This window comes from Natator depressus, chromosome 9 (genome assembly GCF_965152275.1).
Source record: "Natator depressus isolate rNatDep1 chromosome 9, rNatDep2.hap1, whole genome shotgun sequence".
Lineage (NCBI taxonomy): Eukaryota > Metazoa > Chordata > Testudines > Cheloniidae > Natator > Natator depressus.
This window is the reverse complement of record NC_134242.1, coordinates 64,250,054-64,263,889: the sequence shown is the minus strand read 5'-3', so window position 1 is coordinate 64,263,889 and position 13,836 is coordinate 64,250,054. Positions and strand designations below refer to the sequence as shown.

Below are 13,836 nucleotides of genomic sequence, written 5' to 3'. Positions count from 1 at the left end.
ACCTTTAGTATTCCACATCCTAGACTCAGGCTTAGCTACAGTAGCTATTGCTCTATGGGCTGCAGGCCAAGGAGAGAGGCACCATCCTGCCCACATTTGGTCTTCAGTGGGTAGATTAGCTGCTTAGATCTCTGCATAGCGTGACAGCCCTTCAGCCATGGTTCGTGGCCTCCTCCCTAGCCTTCTCTCTTTTCTCCCCCTCCTCTCTGGGGGACAGTACAGCTTTAAGGAAACGTCTGGCAGATGCAGACAGCAGAACATCTGGGCAGTGTTAGCTGAGTCTCTGAGGATGCAGGAACAAACCACACACTTTGGGAAAGTTAAAGCACAAGTTTCCTGAACAGGCTGAGAGGAGAGAGAAGGCAAGGAGAGGGAGCAGCAGTGAGGCAGGTAAGATCTGCTTTAACCAGCCATTTGACTTCTATCCACAAGGGAAAGGACGTGGACACAGAAAGCTTTTCAACTAAGCTACACCGCCTATCAGGCTTCCCCTGGAGCTGAGGATAGACAGATGTTCCTGCATGCTGTGTGACAAGCCTCCCTCCAGGCACCTTCCTCCAGCAGAGGCAGGGGAAGGATCCCAGCAGTTGGCTGTAAGACTCTCACTAATATAGCAGGTAAAGACTTAGGGGACACTGAACTGTTGCCAGTGACAGGACAGGCTCCTCTATATAGAGAAGGCTCCAGAGGGGCTCAGGTATTATGGTGATGAGCATGGTGGAAAACCCTAGAGTGATATGAGCTAGAGGGAGGACTTGGAACAATAGAAATGTGGGGGTGGGGAGTATACAGATCAGCATCACCAACAGGGAGCGGGAATTTCTATCTTGTTTTGTTTTTCTACTCAAAAGCTGCTTGTCAATCTGCTGCTCAGTCTGCCTGGCTACTTCTCTGTGTTTGTTAGAGGTTCCTCACCCAGCCAACCCCCAGTTTCTGAGTAAAGATCTCCTGGTAACCCAGTCAGTCTGTCTGTGTGTCTCTCCCCCATCTCATTCTCTTTTATTGTCTGCCCTCCTTCCCCTCCCTCTGTCCTATACCCCAGTTTTCCCTCCCTCATGCATTTCCCTTGCACTTATTCTGTTGCAATAGCACTGACCTGAAGCCACAGTAAATAGTGAACACATTTTTTTCCCCCCACGCCTGTTCCAGTCAAGCTGTCTGTAAATAACGTTTGCTCCTCTGTCTTGGCCCTAACACCTGCCCTCACCCACTGGATCTGCCTTCAGGCTTTGCACTGACTGAATCCTACTAAAAAGAAAAGGAGGACTTGTGGTACCTCTAACTCAGACAGCAAACAAACCTGGAGAGTCAGTCACAAAGAAACTCTCCCCATGCTGCCTGGAGCAAGGCCCTTCTCCAGAAAATCCCTTCTTTCGTGCTCTGGACAGATGTGTTACTAATCAGTATGTTTAGCTGGCCTCTTCTCTTGAAGGTTTATCCTCCCCCCTCCCATACCCCACATTTTTCTGTCTGTTCATATGGGGCCTGATCCCCCTTTGCCTGGTGCAGTCCTTCACACTAGCACCAAGCGGATGGATGTTAAACACTCACACTCTGATCCAGTTGCCTTTCCACTCACTGCAATGGTGCAAATGATCACACAAGCTGTAGGGCAATGGTGAATTGGGTCCTTTGATTCCAATAAATAACATCTGCATGTGCTCTCGATTTTGGTGAATTTCAGCTAGAAATGGGCCCAGATTAGAGTCACTTATCAGAACCCTGGGGCCTGGTCTCAAACTACTCACTTTGGAGTTAGCAACAAGTTTTACTCCTTTCTAATTTCAGCATGAATTTCCTCCACATTAAACAGCCCTTGACTCAGTGGAAAACAGTGTTGCCAATGCTCATGATTTTATCACGAGTCTCATGGTTCTGGGGGCATTTCTGAAAGCTTGGGGGATCCAATGAGAACTTTCCCTTTCATTTTTTTAAAAGGAAGTTTCTAGCCCTCTTGGTTGCAGAGAAAAAGCTTGAAAACATGACTCCCTGGAGGCTCAAACCCCAGAAGGCACATAAAAAGGGCCCAGAATTTGTTTTTCAAAAATCTCATGATTTTTAAGCGACTCATGTTTGCAAGGGATCTGACTCAGGATTTTTGCATGCTTAGGATGGACAATACTAGGGAAAAATCTGGATCTGACCAGCATGGACTGGAGAGCAAAGCTAGGGGAGAATACAAGAATGTGTGGGTCAATAACACACCAATGGCCAGGGGTTGTTCTGTTTTAAACCCACTTCCCTTTATTCTAGGTACCAGTCTACAGTGCTGCCTGCTGGGCTCTCCGGGCTGCAGCCTGCCTGCTAACATCAGAGTGCACTACCAGGCAAGGTGCTAGCTCCCGTGGCCCAGGCCCACCCTACACGCTAGAATGGCACAAGGAGAAGCACCACTCCTGCTGCTTTTCCTCACCAGGCTGGTGTCATCAACATGGTATGAAGGTCAGTGTCTACCCAGCACAGGAGAGTTAGTCAACAGCAGCTGGTGCTACAAGGAAGTGAGGAATCAACAGGGGTGAGCAGGCCTCTCTCAGGGCACAGGAGAAGCTGCTTTTCTTCTTTGTGGTGTCTATGAGTAAATGAGTAGAGCACAGGGAAGCAGGTGCAGTTCATAGCTGGGAACACTAAGGGAGTTTGGTGAAGGGGGAAGGGAGCATGGTGGGAAGCTCTGAGTTTGCTGGAATAAAGGATTGAGTTCAGCCTGGCAGCCAAATCCCAGGACCCCTTTTCCTCTAGGCACCCTGGGAAAGGTGACCCAGTTTAGAACAGGTTAAAGGCCTACTGATGCAGGCCAGAGGAACCTCAGCAAGGTGCGCTCTCTCTCCTTGTGAGGGTGGCAGGGAGAGTCAACTAAAGCATCACTTAACGTGGACCTGCCCTGAGGGCAGCGGTTTGCTGAGTGCCAGGGAGCAGGTTTGGGTTAGGAGACGAGGGAGGAGCTGGATAACAAAAGACAAACCTACCCTGGGAGGTTGACATGATTGCTCAGAGAGGGCCCTGGCATCTCTCTGCAGGAGGTGGGGAAGGGAAGAGACAGAACCAGCACTGGGGTTAGGAACACATCCAGAGAGGAGTAAATAACAAACTTCCGCCATTCCAGCCACGGTGGCAGGAACTGAACTTTTCCACATGCCCTCAGCTCCTTCGGGAGCCTTTGGCAGGCGATTGTTTGTCTGGAACAGCTGCACAGACCAAAACCCAAGCTTCTTCCCATCCTTGGCTAACCTGCCCACTTACAACCCCTCACCTTGTTTGCTATAGAAACCAAACTCTCTCTCCCAGCATCCCAGCTACAAACCATTGCCAGGTTAGCATGGGAGGGGCTCTCAAGAGGCCCAGACCTCCCCCCAGCCCCAACACTGTAAAGGCCTCTGCAGCCCCCTGGAGAACTTTGACCCCCCCAAATGCATTAGACTGGTCTCAGTTCCCACCCCGGCTCATCCTTGCACCGATAGATCCTCCCTGTTTTGTTGTCTCAGCCTCTGCTCTCTGCCTGATTCATACTGAGCCATGATATCACTGAATAAATACAGACTGGGGATGCATCACTCTCTCCTGGAGGGGATGGGTCTGTGGCCTCAGCATCAGGTTTATAATAACAAGACTCCCTGAAACCACACATTCATATCCCAGCAGGGCTAAGTTAGCCCATCCTTCCTATGAGGTAGATATATTGAGTTCCACACGCTTTGCTGTGTGTGAGACTTAAAAACTGAGGTACTGGCTGCATAGGGTGGATGTCAAAGATCTCACAGCACTTTGCAGCATAGTAGGTGGTTTGTCTCAATGTTCTAGCCACTGTCTTCCCCTACGGAGGCTCCCTGCATGCTGGTTGGGTGCCCAGAGATGGGTGCATTTCAGTGGCACTGCATGTATGAAGTGGGTGAAGGGCTCTGTAGAAATGAGTGGGTCGGAGAAACAGGGCAGTTTAATTGGGGATCAGGAAGGGGTAGGGGGAGTTGTATTATTATGGTTCATAAAGTTTCCCCCAACATGGAGGCTCTTCAGAGGGGCTGGTGGATGGAGTGCGCTGAGGTGACAACCCCTTTCCTTTCATCCCCCACCCATCAGCACTGCAGCAGGGGAGGGAGAGCAAAAGAGAAGGCAAGTCTCTGGATTGAGTGTGGGTCAGTGGAGGGTATGAGCGGATCTCAGTAAGACTTACCCTGCTCCCCTAGAGCCTGTAGAGCTCCTCTCGTGGAGGCCAAGGCAATGCACTCTCCCTGGTCACTCTGAGCTGGAGTTTCCTTTCCCCGCTCCTTCCTCACAGGATCCTGCATGCCGAACTTGTAGAGAAACATGTGGGATCCTGCTTAGCACAGACATTTGGTTTTGAGGCTAATACAGAAACGATGCATGGGGCACAGGCACTAAAATAGGAGCAAAATCGAGCACGCTCACATGCAGTCACTGGAGTGGAGAGGGAAAGAGAGAGTCAGGAATGAGAGGAAATCCAGCTGAAAGGTGAGCTCACAGCTCAAGAATGCCACTAGTCAGCCCATTTCATTCACTGGGGCTCAAATGCATCCACTGCTGGCCATGGCTAAGAGGGAAGTTCGGTCTCTGTGTTCATTCAGCTCTGGATGTCTGCATGCGCCCCAGTCTGGCATGGTGGGGGCTCCCTTTGCTGAGTCGCACAGGAGTGGGGGCCCAATCCTGTTCTTCCCACCACTCGCCTTATAACTCCGTGGCAGGGGATGTGAGAGGGAAGCGAGGGGAGGGACTTCCTGGAATTTTGCTCATGAAAGGACTGAGTTGTCCCCTGTTCAGCTGTGCTCTGCTCCGACACCCACTTCCTGTCATTAATGAGCCTGGCACACCAGGCTGTTTAGTCTGCTGAACAGTGCCAGCCGCACAAACCACGTCACTGCCAGCTGAGGGCAGAGCTTTCTGCATAGATGTGCTCCCTCCTCAGCGTTTAGCTGGGGCCCTGTCTGTGGAGGAGCTGGGATAGGGACTGGGACAGATCGAGAGAATCAAGTGTCAGCGAGAAAGGAGCACAACCCCCAAACTGCTCCAGCAGCCAATCCATGCAGGACTCTAGGCCTGCTGCTGATGCAGCCGTTTACCCATGCACAGTGGATGTAATACGTGACCACTGTCATCTGATAGCACCCATGGCTGCGCACCCCTCAGACCTGATTGTCCTAGCCCTGCACCTCAGGCAGTTGTTCACACCAGTGCAGAGTGGGTGTGAAGTGCTACCAGCTCTGAATGGCAGTATTTTACCTCCCCGGGCTGTGGCAATGCAGGCCTTCCTGCTCCTCCTCTCAGTCTAGTGTCTGCCTCAGCACACCATTCTCGGGTACCAAGGAACCTGAGAGGAGATGGGCATTTCAAGTTGCCAGGGGGATGGAGACAGTAACTTAACAAGAGCTGTGAATGCTGAGCGGGAAGCCAGGGTCCATAGATGTTTCTCCTGAGGGAGGCCCCACACTGGCAGGCATTGCTGTAGGAAGCAGATGTTGCCCAGGGAGCAAGTCTCTTTCCAGGAGTTCCAGAGAGGGATAATTCCCTAGATCCCAACATCAATGCAGCCCCTATCACCATTTCTCTGCAGACCCCCAGCACCTAATATGCTACTCTGAGGGAGAGTCAGGGGTGGGATGCAGAAGCACAACACTCAGGTTGAGACCCCACCTCACCATTTTCTCCTCCCACTAGGTTCTGGCTACCATGCTACTGAGAGGTACAACAATGAAGTGTATGTGGAAGAGGCTCCCCAAGCTCCTGCCCTGGACTATCGAGGTAACAGTTGCACACTGACTTTCCACCAGGCCAGGGGAAGTCATCCCAAGCTTTCCCCATGGCTCCCCAGATGCCCATAGAAGGGTGCCCCTGACCACCGGGACTGATGCTGGGCTGCCCCTCATCTGGGCCTCATGCTGCCTCAAGACCCTGAAAGTGAGGCACAGTTTGCCCAGCTAGACTAGCCCGTCTGAATATTTAGCACCAACATCTCCCCTCCTTTCTCTGTCTCTCCTTAGTTCCCCAGTGGTGCTATCCATTAAACGTCCACCATGGAGAGGCGACCTGCTACTCCCCCAGGGGAGGGAATTACCGCAGCAGCCTGGGGACACGCTGCGAACTCTCATGCGATCGAGGCTTCCGGCTAATAGGGCGGAGGTCAGTGCAGTGCTTGCCGAGCCGGCGCTGGTCTGGCACCGCCTACTGCAGACGTAAGTCCTGCATGGGAAGGGGGCGTGCATGAACGTTCCAGTGTGTGTGAGCATGGTGACTAGTGCTGGGCTACACGACAGAGGCAACGGGGAGGGACTGTTTGGTGTCTGTGCTGGGTGCAGCACTTCATGTCCATTAGGACCTGATCTCTGCTCGCTGCCTGCTCTACTCTCTTGCTTATTTGCTGCCCACCCCGGGGCTCTGGTGTTGCATCAGTTGCAATCGCATTTCATTTTACATCAAAGGAAGAGCCTGCTGAAGCGAGACATGAAGCATCTGCGCAGGGGGGAGGGTGAAGTAGGGCTTTTTAAAATTGCATTGGTCAAAACCAAAGCCTGGAAGCCCTAAAGGAGTCCTGACCTGAGCTGTCCTCAACAGGAAACTGCAGTGACAATGTCGCTGACTCTCATGATTTTATCACAAGTCTCCTGATATTCGATGTTTGTCTTAAAGCCGCAGCTCCGGGACTCGTGTGATTAGGAGACACTCTCAGCTTTCATTAAAAACATAGGGTCCCAGCCCTCCTGGTTGGGGAGAAAAGCGGCAGAACATGACCCAGGCACACTCTTAGGGCTCAGGAACCAGTAGCTATTATTCTTTTAAAAGCTCTCATGATTTCTAAGCCAGACTCATTTCTGAATGCTTGGGGTGGCGATACCACATTGGAGACTGACAGATGGCACCTGCTGGGGCAGCAGCCCCTCTACCAGGCACCCCGAAAGGCTCCAAGCAACACCCTGGACCATACGCTGAGAACCACTGCAGTGCGCAGCTTGTAAAGCGCTTTGGGCTCTGTAGAACAGTGACTTACTGGCCAGTGTACCCACTCCTGGCTGAGTACGGCCTAGCAGTCTCTCCTTTGGCACTCCTGCGGTGCTCGGCTTCTTCTTGTGGCTTAGCCTCCCCCAGGTCCTGTTCTGGGTAACAGAGTCAGTGACAATAGTCCCGTGACCTTACAGCAGGCCTTCCGCCCTGACTCTGGGCTCAGTCTTTCCACCCCTTACCTCAGGGGCTTTCACCTCACCTTCCTTGGTGGCTGGTAGGGGAACCTAGACCCTTCCTCTACTCTGGGTTCCATCACAGGGATCCTGAAGCTGGCAGCTAAGCTTTGCTTCCTCAGCATCCTTGTTGCCTCCCTGGAACTTCCTACCTTGGCTTGGGTCTGGGCCCTGTCCTCACACCTTCCTGGGCTCTGGAGAGTTCTTTCTCCCTGGACCCCCAGCTCCCACCTGCCTCTCCCTAGGCTCTCTGTGTCCAGGTCTCTTTCCACCAGAAACCTGACCCCAGGTCCTACCTCCTTGGGTCTGTGATGGTTCTCAGGGTGCCCAGGACTGGGAATCACCTTTTTACTCCCCCTGCCTGCATTGGGAGGGAAACGTGCTTGGGCTTAACTAGGTGCCAGCTCCCTGTTACCACCAGCCTGTCAGCCATCCAAGCACTCTCCTCCAGGCTATACCAGCCCTTACTTTGCCTGGCAGGCTAACAATAGGTGTACCCCAGTCCTTGAGCCCCTTTGAAGCATTCCCTTGTGGTGTCCAGCTCTTCCTCCACCGAACGCTCACAGAAATACCAGGTCTGCTGCCCCAAGGGAACAGTGCACACACAAGCTTGAATGATTCAGCTCAGGATCAGCTACTTGAGCAATACCCCAGCACTAAGATATATTGACAGTGCAAACAATGATAAGTTTACCATCACAGATTCAAGAGCCAAGAGATAGTGAGTGAGAATAGTGGAAACAAAAGGATTACATATCAAACAAAATCTTAACTCGATTTCTAGAGACTAAATTTAACTTAAACTTCTTTAGACAGAAGATTAGTGTGTTATCTCACCCTGAATGTTCTTTGCAGCCTTTCAGCCAACTTGGGTTTGGATCCAGTTTTCACAAATGTCATCATGCTGCCCATTACATCCTAGGTACAGGATCAAGGAGTGTCTTCCTTGCCTTCTCCTTATATCCCCAAAGTTCATTGTCTGTGCTAGAACCAGGATAATCCCAGTGGCTTGTTCTCCCATGTACTACCTCCCTATTGATTTCACATCCCCCTCCTGCCCCCCCCCTTGACTTTGTATGTAAATAGCGCTTCCACTGTGGTGGCTGACAGTGTTTAATTCACATATCTAACAGAAAGGCTGTTTGCCAACTCTGCCTTGATACAGACTTTGAGAATGTATTTTCAGCCTATATAAGATATTTCACAACAAACTTAATGACCATCATGGCCCTGGCTATCATTTAAGACCTGACCTGGCAGAAGGTACATACCAGAATCAGGAGATTCCTGTACCCCCCCTTGCTAGCTGGGATGGAGGGGTTCCTGGGTCACAGAATCATGGAATATCAGGGTGGGAAGGGACCTCAGGAGGTCATCTAGTCCAACCCCCTGCTCAAAGCAGGGCCAATCCCCAATTTTTGCCCCAGATCCCTAAATGGCCCCCTCAAGGATTGAACTTACAACCCGGGGTTTAGCACAATGCTCAAACCACTGAGCTATCCCTCCCCCGTTTTGTCCAGGATCACTCCAGGAGCTTGCTGCTCTCCTGTGGCTTCCCACTGTCTCTCCTAACCCTCAGCTAGGCTCCCCTCTGCAGAAAGGGCCCCACCACCTGTTCTTTCCCTGGTCTCCTGCCTTAAGCTCCTTTCTTTCTTTATTACCCAGCTCCTCTCAGCTGGGCCAGATGCAGCTGGAGCACTAATTGCTCTCTGGCTCCAGTTAACTCTTTCTTTGCCAGTGTGGGGATAGACGTGCCATTACAGGCTCTTTCAAGATCACCCTACCTAAGTCCTACAACCATCACTAATGTCTGAGTGCCTGGATGGAAGGCCCTTCATTTCCATGTCCCGCTCCCCCTCCTGCAGCTTTCTCCTGGGGTTTATTGCCCCACGTTAACAAAGTTGCATGAGGGCTGGAATGGAAGAAAAACTCAGGAGGCCTATAAGCCAAGCCACCCCAGGGCCCAGAGCAGCTGAGCTCAATGCCACCCTCGCTGGTTCTGTGTCATTCCAAACCCTCCCCAGTCCTGGTGCTGCAGTCCTGAAGCATGTGCTACCCTGCCAGAGGGATTTCCACACTCCTGTGTCTGCTGAGCGGATCTGCTCGTTCTGTTACAGAGGTCCGGTGCCATGTGCTGCCGGCAGTGATGAGCGGCTCCTACCAGTGTTCAGCTGGGGTGCTGCTGGACTCTCACTGTGATTACTCCTGCCTCCCCGGGTACCACCTGGAGGGGGACCGCAGCCGGATGTGCATGGAGGATGGGCGGTGGAGCGGCAGCGAGCCAATCTGTGTAGGTAAATTCTCACCCTGCTGTCCTTACTGCCGGCCTGGCTCATCCTGCACACATGCCCTAGAGACTAGGATTGCCCAGTTTCTCCTCAGTGCCTGCTCTGTGAGGATATTACTGCCCTCATGGTTTATCCCTGGTCCCCTCACCCCCGGGGATTACAAACCCCAGCTAATCCTGAATACCTTCCACTGGGGACTGCTGTACCAAGATTACTTCCCATGGTTTACCCTGCTTACATCCCCCCACAGAGGGGCATTGTATTCCCCTTGGTTTAAGGTGATTGCTTGGCTCATGGAAGGAACGACTCATATCCCTATGCTTTGTCCTAGTTCCCCCACACTGGGCATGGCATCTCAGTGGGTTATTCTGGGTCTCTGCTCCAGGGGACATTGCTGTCTGCATGGCTCACCCTGGCTAGCTTCCCTAGGGAGGGAACTATTGCATGTCTCTGTGCTTTCTCCTAGTTCCTTGCCCCCGTGGGTTTTACTGCCTCCTCCCAGGGTTTATTGCTGAACCTCACCCTCCCTGTACTGTGGCCCTACCCCACGTGGTTCCCCTGGAGTTTCTCTCTGCTTTGCTTGGGCAGATATTGAGCCCCCCAAGATCCGATGCCCGGAGACACGAGAGAGGATGGCGGAGCCAGAGAAGCTGACGGCCACTGTGTACTGGGACCCACCCCATGTGAAGGACTCTGCTGATGGCATCATCAAACGGTGAGTGCTGAGAGCTGCAGGACCCCCATCCCAAACAGGGTCCGATGGCTTCGTTGCCCTGAAGTCACTTCGTAGGGATTAAAACAAAGGCCCAGCTGGGAGAAATGCACTTCACACTGAAGCAACTCTGTCTTTTGGGTCCAGAGTGACACTGCGGGGCCCAGAACCTGGGTCTGAGTTTTCAGAGGGGGAGCACATTATCCGTTATATCGCCTACGACCAGTCCTACAACCGAGCCAGCTGCAAATTCATCGTCCGAGTCCAAGGTAAGGGACAGGTTGCCTGCTGCACCTGGGACCCCAGCTCCCTCACACCTTGGCTGGAGGAGCTGATTCTTCCCCTGTGTGGGCTCAGGAGCTCCGCTCACACCAAGGATGTGTGGGAACAAGTTTTGGTTCCTGCACATTGTCCCCCATGTGATCACTGTCACCTACAGGTCCTGTGCTTCTGCCACCACCAGAACCCTGCTAAACCCAAGCCACTCCAGGACACCTGGCACTTTCTCTCACTCTCCCTAACCATCTCATGACCTCTGGCCATACCAGGACACAGGGTGCCACCTCCCCAGTCCTGCATCCCTGGCTCTCTTGAACCTTGGAGCTATGGGTGCTCAGGCCATTCCTGGCCCGACTCCCCTTAGGGCCTCCAGGCACCTTGGCTAGCCCACTCCACACTCCTCCAGCACTACAGCCAGTGCTAGATCTAGGCGTCCCTTGTCCTTGACGTCTGCTCTCCCTTTCGCAGTGAGACGCTGCCCTGTTCTGAAGCCGCCGCAGCACGGCTACCTCAGCTGCACCTCTGAGGGCAATAACTACGGTGCCACATGCGAGTACTTATGTGACGGGGGCTATGAACGCCAAGGGATCCCCTCGCGCGTCTGCCAGTCCAGCCGCCACTGGTCGGGATCCCAGCCCATTTGTGTGCGTAAGTGTTACGGGGAGAGTCGCTGGCGAGGTTGCATGCATGCAGGCTGAGGCTATAGCCTGGAAACAACTCCTTGTGCTGAACTGGGTCTGTTGTGTCTCCAGTTCCCAGGAGCTCATCAAATCAAGGCCCTGATATTCTTCGGTGAGCATAGGGCTTTCCTGGCAGCATCTGCACTGCCTGAGCATCCCCCAGCCAGCCTCCCAGCGAGAGACATCCCCCTCCATCCAGATGTGGAGCCTCCTCCCTTCTATGATGGAAAATCACTTATGGCGGAAACAAGAAATGGCAGTGCCGAGACTTGGGAGCCATTGGCAGACAGGGATGGCATCCCACAATGGTCCTCTTGGGTCTCTGGCCCAGCTGGTCTCACCTACTGCTGAGCATGTGACTCTGAGCCCCACTCTGGGCCTGATTCACAGAGGGGATGAGTCTGTGATTACCTCAGAGCTTGAGCTCAAGCTGTTGCTGCCTGTGCTTTTAGCTCTGGAGGTGTTCGGCCAGGATGGCAGCTGTCACACGTGTCTTCCCCATATGGGCAGTGGCAGGTTGAGCAGCTTGCCTCAGTCCAAGCAAACTCCCCGAGCCCTGTCCCAGCCCACCCCACGCTTGCTGACAAACCTGGGATGGGATCTTCCGAAAGGCCCTCTTCTCTGGTGGTTCTAACGCGCTAGTCAGGAACATGGAGGGGACGCCCCCTAGGCCATTACGCTCTCTGTGCATCACCTCCCCTCAGTGTACCATGGGCTGCCTTTAGGGGCTGGTTGGATGTTCAGATGAATTAGATAAGAGAAAGGAAGGAGTACAGTGGAGCTGTCTCTAGCATCCCTCACACCTCCTCCATCAGAGCTGGATTTTCCCAGCAGCCCCTCACCTTGAGTTCACTCTCATTTTCTTTCTCTCTTTGTTGATATCACCCAGCCCTGTCCCTGAGATCACTTTGGTACTGGTTGTCAGGGAGCCTGCCTGGTGGCAGAGCTGGGGATGATGCTATTCTTACTGCCCTTGTCTCAGATACACACATGGGCCTGAACCTAACCCCCACCCCGACCCCCTTGCCCTTTGGGGAAGTTGGAATCCAGATCAAGACTTCGCAGCTGACCCCTCTCAGCGCCGTGTGCCAAACCAACCCCTGGCTCTGAACACCACCCGCTTCCAGGGCAGATTGGATCCAGATCTGAGCCTTGTGGTGTAGGCCCATGTCAGGTTGCACTGGAATCCCAACACCTGCGCTGCATAGAGAAAATCCCCCTCTCCTCTTCATAAGTACAATTTAAAAGCCAGGAGACCCATGGCCATGGGCATGGTACAGGAACTAAACCCTGAATCTGCTGCCCTCCTTAGACTGGGCTAGGCAAAGGCTCCCCTGCAGCACCCCCTTCATCTTGCGCATACCATTGTTTATAAAGCCCAAGATTTACCGCTCCTCTCGTCCCAGGGCAAATCAGGTGTAGCGTCACAGAAGCCATTGGAGTTCCCCAGCATAAGCCCGGGGAATGGGGAAGAGACTCAAAGCTGTCCTGTTTTCAGCCATTCATTAAAACAGTTACAAACACCATCCTTAGGTTATATCCCCTGGTTAGTCCCCATCTCCTGCTGACCACTCCTAGAGCAGTAATGCAACATAGCTGGCTAGGCTGCCACTGTGAAGTCCCCAACCACGTTCAATGCTGAGATGGAGGTCTGGTCTGCTGAGGCACTGGGTCCCTCCTTGATCTGTGTGGCCTGGGGCATTGTCTCTCTCAGGCTGATGAGATACAAGCCATGGGCTTCTGGCCACTTTCAGCTGGGTGAGGCGCAGACTCCCTGGTTTATGTGACACTGGGGTGCGGCTCCCCTGGCATATTTGCTGCCCTCTGCTGGAGAAGCTGGTGAAATGGTTCCTGCTGATGGAAAACAGAGAGCGCCAATCCAGGCGAGACATATCAGCTTGCTGGGAGAAGGGGAGAGGCAGCTGACTTCTGGGGTAGGCCACACTAGGATCCTGCAGACAGAGTAGGGGTCAGAAGCCCCCACCAGCCACCTCCCTGTTTGTGCTCACGAGCTCACCTTCCCACCTCAGCCATGCAGATCAACGTGGACGTGAACTCGGCCGCTGGCCTCCTGGATCAGTTCTATGAGAAACGCCGGCTCCTGATCGTCTCTGCTCCCGACCCCTCCACTCGCTACTACAAGATGCAGATCACCATGCTGCAGGTGAGCCCCTCCCCCGTGCCTCCTCCAGCCCCGATCCCAGCCAACAGCATCTGACTGGCTCTTCTCCTGTCTGCAGCAAGCCACCTGTGGGCTGGACCTGCGGCATGTCACCATCCTCGAGCTGGTGGGGCAGCCCCCCCATGAGGTGGGCCGCATCCGTGAACACCAGCTCTCGGCTGACATCATCGAGGAGCTCAGGTATCGGGGCAGTGGACAGCCACAATAGTTCACAGCAAGCGGGATCATTGACCCCCAGATCAACCCGTGGGTGCAATACACTGCTAGGGGTGGGTGGGGGGCTGTCTCCCTCTTGGGGCAGCTCCTAGCAAGTGTAGGAGCCTGCTCCTTAGAGATCCTGTAGCTGCTGCTCTAGCTCATGCAGTGGGGAGGCTTGTGCTTTTGGGGCTAAGTGTCCCAGCTGCAGGTCAGCTGCGGAGTCATTGGAGACACCTGCTCGCAGGAAAGGCACCTATTCTCCTGAGTGCTGGCGGCTTGAATCCTGTCACGGGGCAAATGACAAACCCTACTGCCTGTG

The 13,836-nt window shown here is 53.5% G+C and overlaps 1 protein-coding gene across 1 annotated transcript in view; it reads left to right on the top strand.

Moving 5' to 3' along the window:
- The first annotated feature begins 244 nt into the window (after positions 1–244).
- The window catches only part of SRPX2 (sushi repeat containing protein X-linked 2), a 16,508-nt gene continuing 2,916 nt past the window's right edge, over positions 245–13,836 (top strand). The window contains exons 1-10 of the mRNA XM_074964427.1: positions 245–390; positions 2,254–2,442; positions 5,665–5,748; positions 5,988–6,179; positions 9,296–9,472; positions 10,055–10,181; positions 10,326–10,447; positions 10,926–11,105; positions 13,168–13,301; positions 13,378–13,499. Coding sequence (XP_074820528.1) covers positions 2,373–2,442; positions 5,665–5,748; positions 5,988–6,179; positions 9,296–9,472; positions 10,055–10,181; positions 10,326–10,447; positions 10,926–11,105; positions 13,168–13,301; positions 13,378–13,499 — 1,208 coding nt within the window. The 5' untranslated portion in view covers positions 245–390; positions 2,254–2,372. The remainder of the gene's footprint in view (positions 391–2,253; positions 2,443–5,664; positions 5,749–5,987; positions 6,180–9,295; positions 9,473–10,054; positions 10,182–10,325; positions 10,448–10,925; positions 11,106–13,167; positions 13,302–13,377; positions 13,500–13,836) is intronic.